At 38.9% G+C, this 23,569-nt stretch overlaps 1 protein-coding gene across 2 annotated transcripts in view; it reads right to left on the bottom strand.

Annotated features, from left to right (window-relative positions):
- FNIP1 (folliculin interacting protein 1) overlaps window positions 1-23,569 on the bottom strand; it is a 195,481-nt gene that overhangs the window by 61,564 nt on the left and 110,348 nt on the right. Inside the window, exons 4-8 of one of the 2 annotated variants that reach the window (XM_066278448.1) lie at window positions 22,706-22,806; window positions 22,363-22,437; window positions 14,764-14,855; window positions 3,266-3,349; window positions 2,040-2,111 (exon numbers count right to left, since the gene is read on the bottom strand). In XM_066278448.1, the coding sequence (XP_066134545.1) occupies window positions 2,040-2,111; window positions 3,266-3,349; window positions 14,764-14,855; window positions 22,363-22,437; window positions 22,706-22,806 (424 nt within the window). The remainder of the gene's footprint in view (window positions 1-2,039; window positions 2,112-3,265; window positions 3,350-14,763; window positions 14,856-22,362; window positions 22,438-22,705; window positions 22,807-23,569) is intronic. The other variant, XM_066278449.1, reaches the window with a different exon arrangement.

The raw sequence follows: 23,569 nt of genomic DNA, 5'->3' as shown, positions 1-23,569 counted from the left end.
TGAAGAAGCCTTATAGATCAATATAGCCAGGCCCTTCAATTTAGACTTGAAGAAAATGAAGTACAGAGATGTGAATGTATCACTTCCAAAAATGTTGGATAAAATGATGAGAATTAAATTTGAGCCACAAAAAACTACATTTCTATATTAATAGAAGCAAAGGTATTAAGAGAAATATACTCTAGATTAGTTCTGAAAAACAAAAATAACAAACTCAATTAGAAAAGAAGAATGAGCCTGACCAGGCAGTGGCACAGTGAATAGAGCATTGGCCTGGAATGCTGAGGACCCAGGTTCGAGACCTGAGGTCACTAGCTTGAGCATAGGCTCAACCAGCTTGAGTGCAGGATTGCCTGCTTGAATGTGGGATCATAGACATGACCTCATGGCCACTGGCTTGAAGCCCAAGATCACTGGCTTGAACCCAAGGTCACTGGCTTAATCAAAGGGTCACTGTCTTAATCAAGGGGTCAATGGCTCAGCTGGAACTCCCCATCCCCATCAAGGCACATATGAGAAAACAATCAATGAATAACTAAAGTGCCACAACTTCAAGTTGATGCTATTCATCTCTCTCCCTTCCTGTCTGTCTGTCCCTGTCTTTCTCTCCTTTTTGCTAAAAATATAAAAAATTAAAAAAAAAATGAAAAGGATGAAATTATTTGAAAGATGCAGACTTTTCATATTCAACTAGTGGTTCTCAACTCAGAATCAGGTATTAAAATTTTTCCTGTTGTTTTGTTTATCAAATGTGGATGCCTACAACTTTCTTTAGGCTAAATCAGTCTTCAGGAGTGGAGTTCAGGCATCTGAAAAAACTTTTTGAAACTACTTGTTATTCTAATGCAAACCTACGGATTATACTATATGGTAAAGCTTGATCTTTCCGTCTATACTCTATTTAATTGTAATTAATTTGGATAGCAGAGCCACATAACATGACAACACATATGGATAACTACAGTAAATAGTTTCTCATATCTAGCAATAACTCAAGCCTAAGATTACACCTTCTTTCACTTATGCTAATCTCTGGCCCCTGACAAACACTTTTCCTTTTAAATGGAATGTCCTTTATCCATGCCTCTGCCTGGATAATGCATTATTTTTCAAGACACATCAAGTATTATCCCTCCATAAAGCACTACTGGCAGGCATCCTGTCCCTTGCCCAGGCTGTCAGGTTCCCTTTCTCTAAGCCGCTGGGGTCGCGACCCACAGGTTGAGAACCGCTGCTCTAAGCCTTTCTGCAAAGTCTATCACAGAATGTAGCACCATTGCCTATGACAGATGATTTTCCTGACTGTTCTCTCAGTAAACTCTGTTCCTTAAGGAAGAATCTGGGCTTCACTTATTTTTAACTCTCCAGCTTGTTTCAACAAAAGTCTGTCATACAAATTTTAAGAGAATCCATATTTGAAAAAATAATGTGTATAACATTAGTTCAAAATGCCTAAGTCTTTCTGGGAAAGAGACAGTCTGACAGTTTAAACTCTAGTTAGGAGCAAGTAGATATAAGCAAATGTGTTTTTTTCTATAGCCCCTCTCTGTCTCATTTTCGTTATTTTATTTATTGATTTTTAAAGAGAAGAGAGAGAGGGAGAGAGAGAAAAAGGGGGGGGGGGAAGAAGTGAGAAGCATCAATTCATAGTAGCTGCTTCCTCTATGTGCTTTGACTGGGCAAGCCCAGGGTTTTGAACCAGCGACCTCAGCATTCCAGGTCGATGCTTTATCTACTGTGCCACCACAGGTCAGGCTAAGCAGTCTCTTGAGCAATACAGGTACTTCTTTTCTTATAGTAGCTAAGCCTAAGCCAATGTGCATTCATCCAAGCCATGCTCCACCAGGCACATTTAAAAGTAAATATAAAATATTTTAAATTTAAAATATTTTTCTCTGTGTCTCTACAATTTTCTTGTAACATCAATACTAACAAGCTGTATACATAACACTAAAAGATAAAGGCAAAGGTAAAAAAGAAAATCAATGTCAGCTAATGGTTTTATGAAAAACTGGAGTAATACATGAATCTGGCATTACCAGAGCGTGCTATGCCACTGTCTCTGTCCTCATTCAGCTCTCTTCCTGGCATGTCCATTGGGTTGCTGTGAACTGTGAATCAAGAAAAAAACTGTTAGTTATAATGTATATTGCTATTCAGGATGACGCTGTTTCTTTTAAACAGCAAATTCAATCATGCTCATCTCATTGCATTCCTTTAGTTTTTCTAAAGCATGTCACAACCCAACACCAAGAGCTATTATTCAGTTGAACAAGCTTTGAAATCTATCTAATGATTTGACATATAGTATGAAAATATAATATCTAAAAAAGCAAGGTTAATAACTAAAATAAGTATTCCAGAAGTATATTCAATGACATAGCAAGATATTCACAGTATATTTGATGAAAAAAGCAAGCTACTGAACAGTAAGGATGACTGCTGGGGCTAAGTGATGGGTATATGATAGTTCACTCTGTTTTGCCTATCAATGTATGTTCAAAAATTCTACATAATAAATATCTTAAGAAAATTATTTAAATAGTATGATCCTAGTTTTGTTTTTTTAAAAAACTAAGGAGGTTATTTCTGGCTGACAGTTAACATGCTTTTTGTGTATTTTTCACATTTCCAAAATTTTCTATAATAAATACATATTGTTCATATCTCACATTTCAAGAAAAATATTAAAACAAGAAGTTGAATAAACTTCCTGAATATTGAAGCATGAACACACTCTACATTGATATAAACAAATATATATGCCTTTCACAGAGCAATTATAATGGTGCTTGTTCATCTAAATCTTAGCTCCAAGAGAAATCATTCTTATGAAATAGTATAGATCAGATATTCTACAGTAATAATATGATAGGCTATTTTCTGCAATTGGTGAACTATGGTACAAAAGCTACTCAGTCATGGAAACAAGATAGTGTCATATTAGAAATTCCAACTGGATTATGATATTTATACTAAAATTTGGTTTGGAATTCTAAGTTAAAATCATTATTACATAATGAGATAAGAAATGACAAACATTGAAATTTCATGAAAATGTCAATTACACTGATAAAGTTTCTGGAAACTTCAAGAACATATTCAGTAGAAATGGGTTAAGTTCTTGCACTTTCTAAGCAATGTTTTCTTAACCAAACCCTCCCCAACTGCATTTATATATATACTCTCTTGTTTCCACAGCTTAATTATAGATTCTAGCCACTGGGGGATATCAACTAGTCTACCCACACAGCACATCGCAAACCTGCAAAGAAAGAAGCACTCCTGATCAGGCGGAGCGGACCCTGTTCAGAGAATGCCCGCCTGGGGCTGCAGAACTGTGAAAGACCTACATGGCAAAAATGTAAAATACACATGAAAGAGAGCTGTTAAAGAAGCTGCAGTGCGTCAGGGATAAAAGGTGAGCGAAGGCAGCACAAAAGCAGGCCAACAAATATGAACAGAAACTTAAACTAAAAAAGAAAATTTCTGCTGGTTTCTCTTTTTTAAAACAGGATGATTTCCCTCTGGTCATGGCAAACATAACAATTTCTTGTTCATTTTTACTAATAAATGTATATATAATAAAAATAAGCTTCCACTATACAAAGTAAAAATCATTTTAAATGTTCAATCTTTTCTAATATAAAACAACCTTTTTAAAGAGCCAAAAACCACAATAATGTTATCTATATAATTTGACATTTGCCAAATAAATTTATTTTAACAAGTCAGTTTTAAAATGACAGTATTCTTCTGCAATAGCAGTAAAGAGAAAACCACCTAAATATGCAGCTGAAAAAAACAGAACACAACATACAACAAAGAGCAAATACAAAAAAGAAATCCATTGACAAAATAAGTACAAAAACAGTTTTTTCTAACCTAATGGTAAGTTACAACATCATAGAAGAAACCAAACTACCTAAACCCAGGGGTCAGCCACTAAGGAAGCAGGCCACCAGTGCAGCCTGTCAGGGCCAGACTTCTGGCTGCTAAAGAAAAGTGACTACTACAGACTTGACAAAAAAGAGCGACATTACAGCCTGGAAGCAAGCCACTGGGTACCTGTTAGTTATTCTAAGTCAAGAAAGCCTAAATAGCCACCTATGAGATTTACCTAGGATAGAATAAGAGTCTTTCTGTTTTAAAAAGTGACAAATGTAGTTTTCAAATTGCTACTATTTTTATAACAAAAAAATTTTATAATTATAGTACATATGCAACAATTCCTCCACGTTTCATTGTTCAGCTCTTTCTTCAGTTCTCCCTTCAAAACTTAACTGCTCTCTTTAAACTCCTCCCTGCCTGTCTCTTCCTTAGTCTCAGCATATGACTTTGTATCCCACAGTCACCTGCAGATACCTATCTATGTGTGCACACACAGAATTCACCAGAGAACTCACCTCCATTTACCAACCTATCTCTAAATTTAATCAAATTCTCACCTATCCTTACCTCCTTCCTGCCAGCTGTAATAACATTATTCAATCCTTACTATGTGCTAGAGACTCATTCAGTGAAAAATCCTGAAATGTCCCTCCCTCCCTCCCCCTTCCAAAACAAATTCTTTTAAATCAACCAGGACCTTCAAAAACTTACTTGGCCAGGTATCACCTCTATATCTTACCTCATCCGATTCCTTATAACCTCCTTTTCCATCAACATTTAAGCACAGTCAAAACCCTTTCACCTCACTATGTATCTAATCCTATAGTTCTGCAGTTCTTAAAATGTGGTCCAAAGACCCCTTGGAAGTCCCTGTGACCCTGTCAGGGGGTCGGTGAGGACCTTCCCATTCCAACTATATATCTATGACTGGATTTTTACTAATACGCTCCAACCAAAACAACATATCACAAGAGATTGAATACAGAAGCCGATTTGAGAATCTGGCTGCTTTCTAGTAAGCCAGACATTTAGGAGATTTGCAAAACTGTAAAACAATGCCACTCTTCTAACTTATTTTTGTCGTCGAAAATAAATGTTATTTACATTAACATGAAAGGGATTATTAGTATTATTTTTTAATGAATTGCCAAATAAATATTTTGAAATTTTATCTTTTAGTTTCTAATACAGTATATACCAATAAAAGTAACTAAATATAAACAAAAGTTCTCTGTGGTCCTCAATAATTTCTAAGTGTTTAAAGGGGCCCTAAGACCAAGACATTTGAGAACCACTGCTTATCTTAGGAAAAAAGACTTAACTTCTGAGTCTCTCCTGACCTCTGAAACTGTTCACATAGGCCACCAAAAGCCTTCCTGTTATTTAATGCAATCCATACTATCTTTATTACCCTGCAGCATATTTGATGCTGACAATACTTTGAATTTCCCCACCTCAGTTTAATACAATCTTAAGTTTTTTTCTCATTCTCTTTTATTTACTTCTTTTCCCCTACTCCTTTAAAGCCAGCATTCCCTAGATTACATCCTCAACAACCTTCTCATTCTTTACATGTCTAGGTCATCTCATTCACTCTTATGCTTTCAATCATCATTTATATGCTAATGATTCTCAAATACATGGTAGATACAGCTAACAAAGAATTGTGTTCTTTCTTCCAAAATATCAAATAGACTCTGGGAAGCAGCTGTTCAGCTAGGGACCACATTTCTCAAATCTCCTTATAGGGTAAGGAAAGCCCTATGATTAGTTACCATCAAGGCAATGTGAACAGAAGTGATATATGTCACTTTCAAGCTGTGGTGGTTATAAAGTAGACATACCTTCTCCATACTTACTCCCTTCACAGGCTCACACAACTGAGCATAGTGCTAAAGAAGGCAGAACTCCAAGGAAAGAAAGAAATCTGACCTCTAGCCTGACCAGGCGGTGGCATAGTGGATACAGTGTCAGACTGGGACGCGGAGGACCCAGGTTAGAAACCCTGAGGTCAACAGCTTGAGCACGGGCTCATCTGGTTTGAGCAAGGCTCACCAGCTTGAGCAAGGCGTCACTCGGTCTGCTATCGCCCCCTGGTCAAGGTACATATGAGAAAGCAATCAATGAACAACTAAGGAGCAGCAAAGAAGAATTGATGCTTCTCATTTCTCTCCCTTCCTGTCTATCTGTCCCTCTCTCTGTCTCTGTCACACTCACACACACAAGAGAGATTTGACCTCTAAACACTGGAGATAAATTACTTACCAATGAGGAATACTCTTTTTCCTATTACATGATTGGTGTAATGTTTTAAAATCTTACATGTTCTTTAGTTTCTATGTTATAGCAGTTACTACTACAATACATCTATCTAACCAACTATAATGAATATTTCTTTTTAAAATTTTTATTAATTTTAATTTATTGTTAACATGGATTCAAGTTTCCTACTCAATATAACACCCTCAACCCCCACCCCTGTGTCCCTCACTACACCCCTTTTGTCCCCCTCCCCCAACTCCTTCCCCCCTTCCTCTGGGATTTGTTGTCCTGTTGCCTGTATCTACGTGTTATGTATATATAATTTCACTAATCCCTTCACCTTCTCTGATTCCATCCCCTCATCCCCCTTCCCTCTGACAGCTGTTCCTCTGCTCCCTGTGACCCCGCCTCTGCCTCTATTCTGTTCGTCAGTTCACTTTGTTCATTAGATTCCACATCTAAGTGAGATCATATGATATTTGTCTTTCTCTGCCTGGCTTATTTCACTTAGCATAATAATCTTCAGGTCCGTCCATGCGATTGCAAAAGGTAAGATTTCCTTCTTTTTCATGGCCACATAGTATTCCACTGTGTATATATACCACAGCTTTTTAATCCACTCATCCACTGATGGACACTTGGGCTGTTTCCAGATATTGGTTATTGTAAACAATGCTGCAATAAACATAGGGGTGCATATCTTCTTTTGAGCCAGTGATTTAGTATTCTTAGGATATAGTCTTAAAAGTGGGATGGCTGGGTCAAAAGGCAATTCCTATAATAGATATCTTCACTTGGCTATCCCACCAATAGTTCTAATCAAAATGCCTACACCTAAAATCATTAATTCTCAATTTTTCTTGTTCCTCCCAGTGAATGACGCCAATCTAAAAGCAATTATTACACAACAAGATAGCAAAGTACCACCATTGATTCATTCCTCTTTTTCCCTTATCTTTTCCAATACCAAGTTCAGTCCACTCTATTTCCAAAATGAACCTCTTGATAACTCTCTATCCTCGCTGACACAATCTTGCTTTAGGTCTCCATTTGTCACTTAGGTTATCATAAACAGCCTTTTTCCCTTCTTTTTCCAAGTGAGAGGAGGGGAAATAGAGAAACAGACTACAGCATGCACCCCAGCCAGATCCACCTGGCAACCCCAATCTGGGGCCAATGTTCTGCCCATCTTGGACCATGTTCGCAACTGAGCTATTTTTAGCACCTAAAGCAGAGGCTCCACAAAGCCATCCTCAGTGGCCAGGGCCCATGCATTCAAACCAATCTGAGCCATGGCTGTAGGAGGGTGAGAGAAAGAGAAAAAGAGAGAAGGGGAAGAAAGATGAGGAGGTATGGAGAAGCAGATGGCTGCTTCTCCTATTTGCCCTGACCGGGTATCAAACCTGGGACATCCACACGCCAGGCCGACATTCCACTATTGAGCCAACAAACCAGGGCACAAACAGGCTTTTAATACAGGTCTTTTTTCAAACCCACTGGCTTACTTGAATCCATTCCCACAATAATTAAAATATTTTGCAGGGATAAATCTGAACTGAATACATTAATACACAGGCATACCTCATTTCATTATGCTTCTTACAAATTAAAGGTTTTTGGCAACCCTGCACTAAGCAAGTCTATTAGCTTTTTCCACCAGTATTTGCTCACTTCATATCTGTGTCATATTTTGGTAACTCTCACAATAATTCAAACTTTCTCATCATAATATTTGTTATGGTGGTCTGTGATCAGTGATCTTTGATGATACTATTGTAATTGTTTTTGGGATGCCATGAACCACGCCCATATAAGACAACAAACTCGATCGATAAATGTGTGTGTCCCGACAGCTACTCCAACCAGCCACTGCCCCATCTCCCTCCCTCCCCTTGGGCCTCCTTAATTACTGAGCCAAAACAAAGTTGAAATTAGACCGATTAATAACCCTACAATGGCCTCTGAGTGTTCAAGTGAAAGGAAGAGTCCCACGTCTTTCATTTTAAATCAAAAGCTAGAAATAATTAAACTGAGTAAGGAAGGCCTGTCGAAAGCCAGGACAGGCTAAAAGCTAGGCCTCTTGCACCAGTTAGCTAAATTGTGAATGCAAAGGAAAACGTCTTGAAAGTGCCACTCCAGTGAGCACATGAATGATAAGAAAAACAGCCTATAGCTGATATGGAGAAAGTTTTAGTGATCTAGATAGAAAAATCAAACCAGCCACAATATTTCTTTCAGCCAAAGCCTAATCCAGAGCAAGGCCCTAACTCTCTTTAATTCAAGGATGATTGAGAGAGGTGAGGAAGCTGCAGAAGGAAAGTTTGAAGAGATAGCAGAGGTTGGTTCATGAGGCTTAAGGAAAGAAGCTGTCTCTTTAACATAAAAGTACAAGGTGAGGCAGAAAATGCTGATGTAGAAGCTGCAGCAAGTTATCCAGGAGATCTAGCTAAGATAAGTAATGAAAGTAGCTACTCTATTAGCTTTTCAGTATAAATGAAACAACCTTACAGTGGAAAAGATGTCACCTAGGACTTCAACAGCTAGAGAGAACAGAGGTCAAGCCTGGCTTTAAGGCTTCAGAGCTTCAAAGGACAGGCTTGCTTCTTAGAAATAATGCAGCTGGCGACTAAGTTTTAGCCAATGCTCATTTGCCATTGTGAAAATTCTAGGGTACTTAAGAATTATCCTAAATCAGCTCTGCCTGTGCTCTATAAATGGAACAACAAAGCCTAGATGACAGCACATCTATTTACAACATTGTTCACTGAATTATTTTAAGCCCACTGTTGAGATCTACTACTCAGAAAAAAAAATTCCTTTCAAAATATTGCTGTTCACTGACAATGCAATAGGGCACCCAGGAACTCTAATGGAGATGTATGATGAGATTAATGTGTTTCCATGCCTCCTACACAACAATTCTGCAGCCCATGGGTCATCAGGGAGAAATTACAATTTTCAAGTCTTATTATTTAAGAAATACATTTCATAAAGCTATAGTTGCCATGGATAGTGATTCCTTTGACAGAGCTGGGCACAGTAAAATGAAAACCTTCTGAAAAGGACTGGCCACTCTTGAGGCCATTGAAAACATTTGTCAAGACTGACCAGGGGTGGTGCAGTGGATACAGTGTCGGACTGGGACGCAGAGGACACAGGTTTGAAACCCCGAGGTTGCCAGCTTGAGTGCGGGTTTGTCTGGTTTGAGCAAGGCTCACCAGCTTGAGCCCAAGGTCGTTGGCTTGAGCAAGGGGTCACTCAGTCTGCTGTAGCCTCCTGGTCAAGGCACATATGAGAGAGCAATCAATGAACAACTAAGGTGCCACAGGGAAGAACTGATGCTTCTCATCTCTCTCCCTTCCTGTCTGTCTGCCCCTATCTGTGCCCCTTTCTGTCTCTGTCACATACACACACACACAAAAAAAAACACTCATCAAAATATAAACATGAACAGTATTTTAAAGTTGACTCCAACTCTCACAAATGACTTTGAAGGGTTTAAGACTTCAGTGGAGGAATTAACTACAGATGTGTGGAAACAGCAAGAGAAATAGAATTAGAGGTGGAGCCCGAAGCTGTGACTGAATTGCAGCAATCTCACGATAAAACTTAATGAATGAGGAATTGCTTCTTTTTGGATGAGCAAAAAGAGTGGTTTCTTGAGATACAATCTATTCCTGATAAAAATGCTGTCAAGGCTGCTAAAATAACAGCAAAGGATTTAGAATATCACATCAACTTAGTTGATAAAACCATAGTAAAGTTTGAGAGGAATGGCTCCAATTTTGAAAGCAGGTCTACTGTGGTTAAAATGTTATTAAACAGCATGTGTGCTACAGGAAAATCACTCATGAAAGAAAACTTCACTGTTGTCTTACTTTGAGAACTTGCCACAGCCATTCAATTTTCAGCAACCACTACCCTTGATCAGTCAGCAGCCAACAACATCAAGGCAAGACCCACCACCAGCAAAAAGATTATGATTTGTTGCAGGCTCAGATGATGGTCAGCATTTTTTAGCAACCAAGTTTATTTTTTTAGCGAGCAAGCGAGAGAGAGAGAGACAGACAGACAGACAGAAAAGAAGATGAGAAGCATCAATTTTTAGTTGTGGCACTTTAGTTGTTCATTGATTGCTTTCTCCATTGTGCCTTGACTGGGGGACTCCAACCAAGCCAGTAACCCCTTGCTCAAACCAGTGACCTTGGGCTCCAAGCCAGCGACCTTTGGGCTCAAGCCAGGAACCATGGGGTCATGTCTATGATCCCACACTCAAGCTGGCTACCTCAGGTTTTGAACCCAAATCCTCAGCATCCCAGGCCAAAGCTCTATCCACTGTGTCACCACCTGGTCAGGTAGCAACAAATATTTTTAAATTAAGGTATGTACATTGAGGTTTTTTTTTTTTAGACATAGTGCTATTGCACACTTAACAGACTACAGTATAGTGTAAACATAACTTATACTCACTGAAAAAACAAAAAATTTGTGTCACTCACTTCACTGAGACATTTGCTTTATTGTGGTGGTCTGGAACCAAACCTACAATATCTCGTAGGTATGCCTGTATTCTGAAAACTCCTCTGTGGTGGCCTTAAGAATGCACCATAAAGATCTCTAGCTATAGCCCTGGCCGGTTGGCTCAGCGGTTAGAGCGTCAGCCTGGCATGTGGGGGACCCGAGTTCGATTCCCGGCCAGGGCACATAGGAGAAGTGCCCATTTGCTTCTCCACCCCCACCCCCTCCTTCCTCTCTGTCTCTCTCTTCCCTTCCCGCAGCCAAGGCTCCATTGGAGCAAGGATGGCCCGGGCGCTGGGGATGGCTCCTTGGCCTCTGCCCCAGGCGCTAGAGTGGCTCTGGTCTCGGCAGAGCGACACCCCGGAGGGGCAGAGCATCGCCCCTGGTGGGCAGAGCATCGCCCCTGGTGGGCGTGCCGGGTGGATCCCGGTCGGGCGCATGCGGGAGTCTGTCTCTCCCCGTTTCCAGCTTCAGAAAAAAAAAAAAAATCTCTAGCTATAATTTTATGACTTTTTTTTTTCATTTATTGATTTAGACAGAGTAGAAGGAGAAGAGGGAGAGAGGGAGAAAGAGAGGGGGAGAGAGAGAGGGGGAGAGAGAGAAAAGGAGGGAGGGAGGGAGGGAGGGAGGGAGGGAGGGAGGGAGGGAGGGGAGGGAGGGAGAGGAGGGAGAAAGGGGTAGCAAGACGGAAGGAGAAAGGGGTAACAAGACAAGACAGAAAGACAGTGATTTATTGTGCCACTTGTTTATGCATTCATAGGTTGAATCTGGGGATCAAATCTACAACATCGGCGTATTGGAACGATGCTCTAACCAATTGAGCCATTCAAACAGGGCTACAAGGATTTTAAGTGACAAAGTATACCAGCTGCTGTATTCTGAGATCTACTATCATGCTTGTGCAAATTCACATGTCCCATAGGCTGCATCTAACCAATGACTAAACACAGCAGATAGAGTAAGGCAGGTCCATTTTGGCAAGAAGTGGGTCTATTCTGAAAACAAACTTTGACTTGAAGACTTGTCAATGGCCTTACCAAATCTTCCTTAAAGTGTGGGCAGGTTGGACACTTCCATAAAACCTATTCCTATCTTTTACTTGGGCTCAGACTTGTATCACAATCCAAGGGCGTTTTTTACCTTTACCAGCTCCCTCTTCATTTTTTCTTACATAGTCATTTTCCCCTAATAAAATCCTTGCATGCTTAATCCTGTCTTGGCACCTATTAAAAAACAGGTGGAAGACCCAAACTAACATACCCTCACTGGTACCCAATGCTCAAAGCCTAATCTAAATTCCTCAGGATGACCCACAGTGTCCTTTGTGACTTGGCTTTTGTTCACGTCTTTCTATTCACTTCCTGTGCACCATCCACATTCATTTATATACATTCTTCTCATGTGCTATGATCTCTTGCCCCTAGGTCTGTGCACATGCTACTACTTTTTTCCAAGAACATTTCTTTCCCCAACTATCAAACTAATCCTTCAAGCTTATGCCTCACTTCTTCAAGGAAGCTTTCACTGATTCTCCAGGATTGAATTAGGCAATCTTCATTTTTATCAAACCCTGCTCTGAACCTTGTCCACTTAATTACAGTATATTATAATTGTTATATTAATTGTCTGACTCCCACTATCAATACACTGAGATAGAAACTGTGCCTGGTATACACTGTATACTCAGGGACTAGCGGAGTAGTTGGCCTATTATAGCTGCTTAATAAGTATTTGTTGATTGGAAATTTAAAGAAAATAATAAATGGTTCTCAAATACTTTTTTTTTAATGAGAAGAGAGGAGATAGAATCCTGCATGCACCCCTACCGGGATCCACCTGGCAGCCCCCGTCTAGGGTAGATGTTTGAACCAACCAAGCTATTCTCAGTGCCCAGGGCCAACGTCCAGACCAAACAAGCTATCCTCAGTGCCCGGGGCTAACGCTAGGACCAACTGAGTCACTGGTTGTAAGAGGGGAAGAAAACGAGAAGGGGGAGAGGAAGGGGCAGATGGTCGCTTCTCGTGTGTGTCCTGACCGGGATCAAACCCAGGACATCTATACACCAACCAGGCCAACAATCTATCCACTGAGCCAAATGGCCAGGGCCCAAATATTCTTGATTCACAGTAAGAATGTACAAATAAAACATGTTCATTATTTAAAGTCTGTACTCTGTTAAATAAATTAATTTCCTATTCTATATTAAAATAGTAAGTATATCTAGTATCTATAGTATAATTAATTACCTTTATAAGTGATAATAAATTTGTATTAGTAAAATACATAATTTTTAATAAGCCCCTTGAGCTTTGAAAAGTGTCAAATTACAAAAAAAAAGATTCAGTTATTCCTTGTCTCATCTTTACTTTGTTAAAGCCAATAAAATAATTATCCAAATTAGGAAAAAAGCAGAACTTGTATTTTTCTACAAAATATACATACTTTCTAAAGTACATGCCTGACATTACCTAGCCCACAGGATGTTTAATAAATGCTCATTTGAAAGAACAGAGATTATTTTAAAAAATAGAATTTTTAATATATTTTTTAAAATACTATTCAAAGCCCTGGCCGGTTGGCTCAGTGGTAGAGCGTCGGCCTGGTGTGCAGAAGTCCCGGGTTTGATTCCCGGCCAGGGCACATAGGAGAGGCGCCCATCTGCTTCTCCACCCCTCCCCCTCTCCTTCCTCTCTGTCTCTCTCTTCCCCTCCCGCAGCCAAGGCTCCATTGGAGCAAAGATGGCCCGGGCGCTGGGGATGGCTCCTTGGTCTCTGCCCCAGGCGCTAGAGTGGCTCTGGTCGCAACAGAGCGACACCCCAGAGGGGCAGAGCATCGCCCCCTGGTGGGCGTGCCAGGTGGATCCCGGTCGGGCGCATGCGGGAGTCTGTCTGACTGTCTCTCCCTGTTTCCAACTTCAGAAAAATACAAAAAAAAAAAAATACTATTCAAGCCCTGGCCAGCTAGCTCAGCAGGAGAGCATCGGCCTGGCGTGTGGGAGTCCCAGGTTCGATTCCTGGCCAGGGCACAAAGGAGAAGCATCCATTTGCTTCTCCACCCTTCCTCCTCTACTTTCTCTTGTCTCTCTCTTCCCCTCCTGCAGCCAAGGCTCCATTGGAACATAGTTGGCCCAGGCGCTGAGGATGGCTCCATGGCCTCCGCCTCAGGAGCTAGAATGGCTCTGTTGCAGCAGAGTGGTGGCCCAGATGGGCAGAGCATCGCCCCTTGGTGGGCATCCCAGGTGGATCCGAGTCAGGCACATGCGGGAGTCTGTTTGTCTACCTCCCCCCTGCTTCTCACTTCAGAAAAATACAAAAAAAAATACTGTTCAAGTTGGGAAAAAATATTTTTTACAAATTCATATAAGTAATATTTATTTACATTAATTATAAATAATTCTCATTAATCAGGAAACGAGAGAAATATTCATCCTATTCTAAATGGTATCGTAATATACTACAGTTCTCTATACACTGGGAATATTGTCAGTTGCAATTTAGTTACACTTTCTAGGATAAAACAAATGACTAGAAATGTTAAAAAGTTTGTCACTTTAAAATGTTAAACTAAACTAACAAACAACTAAACAAATTACTACATAGGTATCCCTTTTTTTTTTTTAATAAATTACTAAAAAGAAATCCCTTAAGGAACATCAAATTTGAATATCTTCTCATCTGAATTACAGGTCAAAAATGAGCAGCATTTCAAAATTACTGGTATTGTTAAGGAAGAGAGATGGAAGAAGGTGTAATTAATACCAGTCTTCCTCAAGTGAAATATTCAAAAGAGAAAGGGCTTTTTATATCAATACCAGTGCCTTTCAAAGATGCATCAAAGTTAGAAACAAAAACAAATTTGATAGATCTTCAGCAGTTCTCTCTCTTTTCAGACACTAAATAAACATAATGCTCAAATACATAAAAATTATGTTTTTCAAATAGTATGTTATATTTACGATTTAAAAGCCTTTTCCATTCCTATTATTTGAAACTCTTTGTTCTTATAAAAGATCTATATTATTAAGAAAGAAGTGCAAATCCCTGTTATACTGTTCACATTTTTAAAACTTATAAAACCAAAGGAACCATTTACCTATATTTCCAAGTAGTCCATTAATAACTGTGTTACTATCAGCCTTTAATGTACTGTTGTCCTGATTGATGAATTCAAGACTGTCTTGCAGCCTAAAGGAAAGAGAAAAAAAAAAATTCCAAAATCATTTTATGCTCTTAATGGCCATTCTGTACCCCAAGAAAATTTTAACTGTGTAATAGTTTTTTGTTTTTGGTTTGTTTGTTTTTTAGTGAGAGAGACAAAGGTAGAGACAGAGAGAGGGATAGATAGGAACAGACAGAAGGGAGAGAGATGAGAAGCGGCATCGTAGTTGTTTATTGACTGCTTTCTCATAAGTGCCTTGACTGGGGGTCTCCAGCTGAGTCAGTGACACCTTGCTCAAGCCAATGACCATGGGGTCATGTGTATGATCCCACACTCAAGCAGGCAACCCCACGCTCAAACTGGATGAGCCCACACTCAAGCCAGTGACCTCAGGGTTTCAAATCTGGGTCCTCTGTGTCCCAGGCTGAAGCTCTACCCAGTGCACCACTGCCTGGTCAAGCTGTGTAAAAGTTTTAAAACTTCCATTGGTACTATAAACTAATTAATTTAAATAAGTCTGAGGGATAAATCCAGCCTTCTGCCTGGTTTTGTAAATAAAAGTTTACTGGGAAACATTCACACCCATTCATTTACACATTGTACATGGCTGTTTTAATGCTATAATTGCAGAGCTGAGAAACTACAACATGCCGTCTGCTCACAAAACCAAAAATATTTATTATCTGGACTGTTACAGATTTTTTTTTTCTTTCTTTTTTTTTTTTGTATTTTTCTGAAGCTGGAAACGGGGAGAGACAGTCAGACAGACTCCCGCATGCGCCTGACCGGGATCCACCCGGCACGCCCACCAGGGGGCGATGCTCTGCCCCTCTGGGGCGTCGCTCTGTTGCGACCAGAGTCATTCTAGCGCCTGAGGCAGAGGCCACGGAGCCATCCCCAGCGCCCGGGCCATCTTTGCTCCAATGGAGCCTCGGCTGTGGGAGGGGAAGAGAGAGACAGAGAGGAAGGAGAGGGGGAGGGGTGGAGAAGCAGATGGGCACTTCTCCTGTGTGCCCTGGCCGGGAATCGAACCCGGGACTTCTGCACGCCAGGCCGACGCTCTACCACTGCGCCAAACGGCCAAGGCTACTTTAGGATTAAACTCTTAAAAATTAGTACTTTTGGCATTGATATTTTGTAAACATCCATAATAGTGTAAAGAACATCTCTCCCTTTCCTTCCTAAAAGTTATACAAGAGTTTCGGGTATTAGACCTTTAGCTAATAAAACCCCTCAGAAGTTTTTTTAAAGCACTGATAAGAAACAGAACATCTTGAGAATTTCCCCAGTTGGGCTGGCTCTTTGCTATCTCTGGCTGCTTTTGACTTTAGATGCCCCCAGAGTTTCTGATTTCAAGCCTACAGAATCCTTCTTTGGGTCTACTACCACCTCCCCTAACCCCAATCCCTCATTTACTAAGTTCTGGCATGTAGTCCATTATCCTGACATCAGGCCTGACCTTGTTTCAGGATTCACTATTCTAAAGTTGGCAATAATAACTTGTGATATTCCATATGGCTGACCTAGGCTACTCCTAATCGGAGGGTTAATTCTGCAGGGGATCTAAAAACTTAAGAGCTCTCTCTCTCTCTCTCTCTTCTCTCTAAAATCAATTTAAAAAACAAAAAAGAAACTGAAGAGCACAACTTACAGTTGCTAAGTCTGCATGGCACTGTAAAATATGAAATCAGCATGTCAACTTAACATGAAAATGCATTCAACATTTTACTTCCAGAGATAGAGTCTAGCAAATTAGAGAAAAAGAAATTATATTTCCTGTTCTTCAATTAAACTCAAATGAGGAAGCAATCTCGCCTCCACAGACACAGTGCTTTGATAGATTATAAAACAAGACTCAACAATGAAACTGCCTACAAGAGATTCCTTTCAGCTTTAAGGACACACATAGGCTCAACATGATGGGGTAGAAAAAGTCTATGCAAGTGGAAACCAAAAGAGATTAAGGGTAGCTATATTATATCAGACAAAATAGGCTTAATTCAAAAATGGTAACAAGAGACAAAGATGATCATATAAAAGGGAAAGGTCAATTCATCAAGAAGATATAGCAATAGTAACTATATATACACTCAACATCAGAATACTTAATCATATTATGCAAATACTATCAGATCAGAAAGGAAAAAAACAGACAACAATATAGTAGTAGAGGACTTTAATGCCTTACTTTCAATAATGGATACATCATCCAGACAGAAAACTAACAAAGAAACGTAGGACTTAAAGCATTCTTTAGACCAAATAATATAAACAGAAGATTATATCAATCAGCAACAGAAACACATTCTTCTCAAGCACATATGAAACACTCTCTAGGACATATCATATGATAAATTATAAACCAAGTCTCAGCAAACTGAAGAAGACTGAAATCATACCAAGTATTTTTTCCGATCACAAGGATATGAAAACTAGAAATCAGTAAAGGAAGAAAGCTAAAATATTCATAAATATGTGGAGACTAATAAACATGTCCCTAAATAACCAATGTGTCAAAGAAGAAATCAAAAGAAATATAAAAAATATCTTGAAACAAATGAATATGGAAGCACAGCATATCAAAACATATGGGATGCTACAAAAGCAGTTTTAAGAGGGAAGTTCATAGCAAAAAATGCCTATTAAAAAGCAAGAAAGATCTCAAATAAACAACCTTACTTTATACCTCAAGGAACTAAAAAAAGAAGAAAGTCCAACAAAGTCACTAAAGCAAGAAAGTATAGTAAGTACTCCCTTAATATCAGTAAGTTCTGACACTTTAAGTGAAATGATATATAATGAAAACAGTTTTACCACAGGCTAATTGATATAAACAAGAGTTAGGTTCACTTAAACAACACTGAAGAAAATGGCACTATTCAAGGACCTGTGTTAACAAAAATCAGAGACCAGAAAAATAATAGAAAAATGTCAGAAAAAAGAGATTTCAAATAAATAAAATCAGAAATGAAAGCAAAGACATTACAACTGATACCACAGAAATAAAAAGGATCATGAAAGACTACTATGAACAATTATATGCCAACAAATTGAATAACCCAGAAGAAATAAAGTTCTAGAAATATACAACCTACCAAGACAGGTTCATGAAGAAATAGAAACGCTGAACAAACCAATAAAGAGGAAGGAGATCTAATTGGTAATCAAAAGCCTCCCAGCACATAAAAGCCCAAGACCAGATGATTTCACTGGTAAATTCTACCAAACATTTGAAGAGTTAATGCCAATCCTGAAACTTCCAAAACCCAAAGAGGAGGAAACACTCCCAAACTCATTTAATAAGTCTGTAATTACCTTGACACCAAAGCTAGATAAGAACACCCACCACAGGGAAGACTAATATCCCTAATGAATACAGAGGCAAAACACTCAACAAAATATCAGCAAACCAAATTCAACAGTACATTAAAGCAGTGGTCCCCAACACCTGGGACACGGACTGGTGCCGGTCCGTGGGCCATTTGGTACTGGTTTACAGAGAAAGAATAAATAACTTACATTATTTCCGTTTTATTTATATTTAAGTCTGAACGATGTTTTATTTTTTAAAAATGACCAGATTCCCTCTGTTACATCCTTCTAAGACTCATTCTTGATGCTTGTCTCGGTCACGTAATACATTTATCCATCCCACCCTAAAGGCCAGTCCGTGGCCCAAAAAAGGTTGAGGACCACTGCATTAAAGGATCATTCAACATGAACAAGTAGAATTTATTCCTGGGATGAAAGGATAATTCAACAAATGCAAAGCAATAAATGAGATTCACCAGATTAACAGAATGAAAGGTAAAAATAATGATTATTACAACAGGAACAGAAAGATCATTTGACAAAATACAACATTCTTTCATGATTAAAAAAAAACCTCAACAAAGAGAGCACAGAAGGCATATATTTCAACATAGTAAAGGCCTTATGTGACAAATGCAAAGCCAACAGCATACTCAACAGTGAAAGGTTGAAAGCTTTTCCTTAAGATCATGAACAAGGCAAGGATGCCTATAATCACTACTCCTATTCAATAGAGTACTGGGACTATTAAACCAGTACAATCAGGCAAAAAATATAAATAAATAAAAGACATCCAAACAGGAAAAAAAGTAAAACTGCTTGCAGATGATACAATTTTATACAGAGAAAGTCCTAACGACTCTACCAAAAAACTGCTAGAACTAATGAACAAACTCAGTAAAGTTGCAGAAAATAAAAATATACAGAAGACAGTTGTGTTTCTATACATTAACAACAAAACATCTGGAATAAAATAAGGTACTTTGCATCAAAAATAACACAATAGCATCAACAATCAAATAGGAAGAAATTTAACCAAGGACATAAAAGAGCTCACCAATGAAAACTACAAGCCTTTGATGAAAGGCATTGAAGACGACGAAACAAATGGAAAAATACCCCATGTTCATGAATTGGAAGAATGAATATTGTTAAAATGTCCATGTTATCCAAAGCCATTCTACAGATTCAATGTAAACCCTTATCAAAATTCCAGTGCCATTTTTCACCGAAACAGAAAATCAATCTTAAAATCTGTATGGAGCCACAGAAGACCCTGGATACCCAAAACAATCTTGAAAAGAATAAAGCCACAGGCATCACACTTCCTAATTTCAACTAAACTACAATAATTAAACAGTATGGTAGTATTGGCATAAAAATAGACATAGAACAATGGAACAGAATCAAGAGCCTAGGGGGGGAAAAACCCCACATATACAGGATGGGGCAAAAGTAGGTTTACAGTTGTGACTATGCAAAATACAGAATTTATTCTTGTATTATTATTTATTGTATTATTTACATATGAACTGTAAACCTACTTTTGCCTCACTCTGCATGATCAACTAATATTTGATAAGATAACCTAGAATAGGTCATGGCTGGTTTGCTCAGTGGATAGAGTGCCAGTCTGGCATATGGACATCCTGGGTTCAATTGCCAGTCAGGGCACACAAGAGAGGCAACCATCGGCTTCTCTCCCCTCCCTCTTCCTCTCGCAGTCAGTGGTTCAATTGGTTCAAGCATCGACCCCAGGCGGTGAGGATAGCTCTTTGGTCCCAGCTTCAGCCTTAGGCACTAAAAATAGCTTGGTTAATTTGAACATCAGCCCCAGGCAGTGGTTGCCAGGTGGATCCCAGTCAGGCACATGTGGGAGTCTGTCTCACTACCTCCCCTCCACTCACTTAAAAAAAAAAAAGTAGGACTACATCAAACTAAAAAGTTTCTGCACAGCAAAGAGAAGCATCAACAAAATAAAAAGCAACTCATGGAATAGGAGAAATATTTACAAATCATAAAAGGTGTGAATATCCAAAATATATAAAGAACTCATAGAAATCAACAGCAAAAAAACAAACAACACAATTAAAAAATAGTTCCTCTGAATACTCAAAGGATATGAATAGATAGTTTTCCAAAGAAAACATACAAATGGCCAACAATGAATAAAAAAGTGCTCAAAATCACTAATCATTAGGGAAATGCAAATCAAATCACAATAAGATGTCCAATCACATCTCTTAGAATGGCATCAGTATCAAGTGTTGGCATGGGTGTGAAGAAAAAGGAACCCTTTTGCACTGTTGGTGGGAATGTAAATTGATAGAGCAATCATCAGGGAGATAGTCTGAAGGTTCCTCAAAAAATTAAAAATAGAACTACCATATGAAATAGCAATTCCACTCTGGGTATATAGCAAAAATAAATGAAAACAGGATAACAAACAAATACCTGCACTCCCATGTTCATTGCAGCATTTTTTTAAAGACTTTATTTATTCATTTTAGAAAGGAGAGAGAGAGTAAGAGAGAGAGAGAGAGGGAGAGAGAGAGAGAGAAGGGAAGGGAAGGGAAGGGAAGGGAAGGGAAGGGAAGGGAAGGGAAGGGAAGGGAAGGGAAGGGAAGGGAAGGAGCAGGAAGCATCAACTCCCATATGTGCCTTAATCAGGCAAGCCCAGGGCCCCAAACCAGCGACCTCAGCATTCCGGGTCAAGGCTCTATCCACTGTACCACCATAGATCAGGCCCATTGCAGCATTATTTTTTTAACTAAATGTATCAGGGGTGACATTGGTTAATAAAATTATATAATTTTCTGGTGTACAATTCTATAATAAATCAGGTAACATAATTCTGATCTCCTTCTATCACCATATGTTTTATCTTCTCCATCCTATCCCCACCCCCCTTATTCTCTGGAAACGACCATCCTAGTGTCCATGTCTATGAATTTGTTTTGTTTGTTGCTTTCTGTTTTGTATCCCACATGTGAACGAAATCATGATTTTTGCCTAACCAAAAAAAATTTTTTTAAATCATATGGTTTTTGTCCTTTTTCATCTGATTTATTTCACTTAGTATGATACTCTCAAGATCCATCCATGTTGTCTCAAATGACAATATTTCATAATTCTTTTAGTGTATTATTTTCTATACAAACAACTGAAAACCTACTTTTGACCCACCATGTATGTACCACATCTTCTTTATTCAATCACCTGTTAAAGAACATTTAAGTCGCTTCCATGTTTTAGCTGTTGTGAATAATGCTCACTGCAACAACAGCCAATACATATCAATAGATACAATGTAAGTATGTCAACAATTGAGTAAATAAAAAAGATACCATTCACACACATACAAATATTATGCAACCATGAGAAAGAAAGAAATCCTGTGACTTGTAACAATTTGAATGAATCTTGAGTATACCAAGTCAAGTCAGTCAGATAAAGAAAAACAAACATTGTTTGACAGCACTTATATGTGAAATCTAAAACTCAAACGGAATGGGTAAACTCTAAAACTCAAACTCAGATCCTGGATGGGCAGCTCAGTTGGGTGGAGCATTGCCTCAACATGTTCCATCCCTAGTCAGGGCACATATAAGAATCAACCAATGACGGCATAAATAAGTGGAACAACAAGTCAATGTTTCTCTCTCTCTCTCTCTCCCTTCCTCTCTCTTAAAAATAAGGGGGAGGGGTGAGCAATAAAAGAACCAAACACAGAGAAACAAAGAAGAGTGGTGGTTACTAGGGGCTGGAGGTGAGTGAAATGGGAAGCTAATGATCACAGGGTGCAAACTTCAGTTATCAAACTAATGAGTTCTGGGGATCTAATATATGGCAGATTATAGCTACTAATACTGTATTATATACTTAGAAGTTGCTCCAACAGAAAATCTTAAATGTCCTTCCACAAAACATAAATGACAAGTATGTGAAAGGATAAAGGTAAATAGCTAGTGCTATGACAACCATTTTGCCATATGTAAATATATCAAATCAACAAGTTGTATATCTTAAATTTACATAATGTTATATGTCCACTAAAGCTGGCGGGGGGGGGGGGGTGAGCCTGGCTTGCATAAATTTATAAACTTAAGGAATGGGGGGAAAAAATCTAAATTTAAGTTGCAATCCTGAGAGCAGTCTGTTAGTTTTCAAATTTTGCACATCTTAAATAATTCGTTTCTCCCTGCATCCACAACCACTTACATATTGAGACTCCCACAGATGCTGCTGCCAGTCCGTGCAGTGAAAACTTTGCTAAGCATAAGTTGTGGAGGAGAACTATGAAAAAAAGAGAGGGAAAGAAAAAGATTAAAACTAAAACACAAGGACCTTTTTAATTTATTATAAATAAAAATGTATAATTCACAGAGATTTCATAGCAGAGTCACAACAGCCATGAAGCAGCATTGAACCCATAGAACATCATACAGTAATCTGACATGCTCAATCTGAGTGAAGACTGTATGAAAATCTTTTATCTTAAAAAATATTAACTATTCTACTGAATGGATTCATTGAGAAAACATAAAAAAAAAAAATCCCTTACCGAATCTGATGAATTTTTAAGGTGGATCCTTTGTAGCTCATTGCTACTGAGCCAAACATCATCTCCCCAAGCATATTGGCATCAGAAGAGCACCTAGAACCCTAAACAATAACCAAACATGAATAAGATTGTAGAATTTAAAACCTTATGACTATTTCAAATACTGCTTTTTAAAAAAATTCCAGCCCTGCCTGGCAGACTCACTGATAAGAGCATCAGATCAGTTTGATTCCTGGTCAGGGCACACAGGAGAAGCAACCATCTGCTTCTCTACCCTTTCCCCTTCTCTCTCTCTCTCTCTCTCTCTCTCTTTCCCTCCTGCAGCCATGGCTCAATTGACTTGATCAAACTGTCCTAGGGCACTGAGGATGGCTCCATGGCCTCTGCCTCAGATGCTAAAAAATGGCTCCAGTTGCAACTAAGCAAGGGCCCCAGATGGGCAGAGCATCACACCCTAGTGGGCTTGCCGGGTGGATCCCGGTTGGGGCGGATGTGGAGTGTGTTTCTCTGCCTCTCCTCCTCTCACTAAAAACAAAACAAAACAAAACAAAATTCCTTTGCTATAGTTAGTCTATATAATGTTTTTAAAAAAATGATTCTACACTGTTTTGCAGCTTGATTTTCTTCATTTCACAGTGTCCTATAGATCTAAACATAATATTAGACATGGATAGCATTCTACTGTATGAAAATGCCAGTTTATCAAGCCAGCTCCCTTTACTGATGGATACTTAGGTCACTTCCAGGTTTTTGCTATTAGAAGTAATGCTCAAGTGAGCAAGAGTGACCACATTTTTTGTATATGCAATGCTTCCCCACGACACATTATCTTTAAACTTCTTCCTCTATCTAGGGATAACAAGA

This window comes from Saccopteryx bilineata, chromosome 4, assembly GCF_036850765.1.
Source record: "Saccopteryx bilineata isolate mSacBil1 chromosome 4, mSacBil1_pri_phased_curated, whole genome shotgun sequence".
In the NCBI taxonomy this organism is placed as follows: domain Eukaryota; kingdom Metazoa; phylum Chordata; class Mammalia; order Chiroptera; family Emballonuridae; genus Saccopteryx; species Saccopteryx bilineata.
This window is presented reverse-complemented; position numbering and strand designations above follow the sequence as displayed.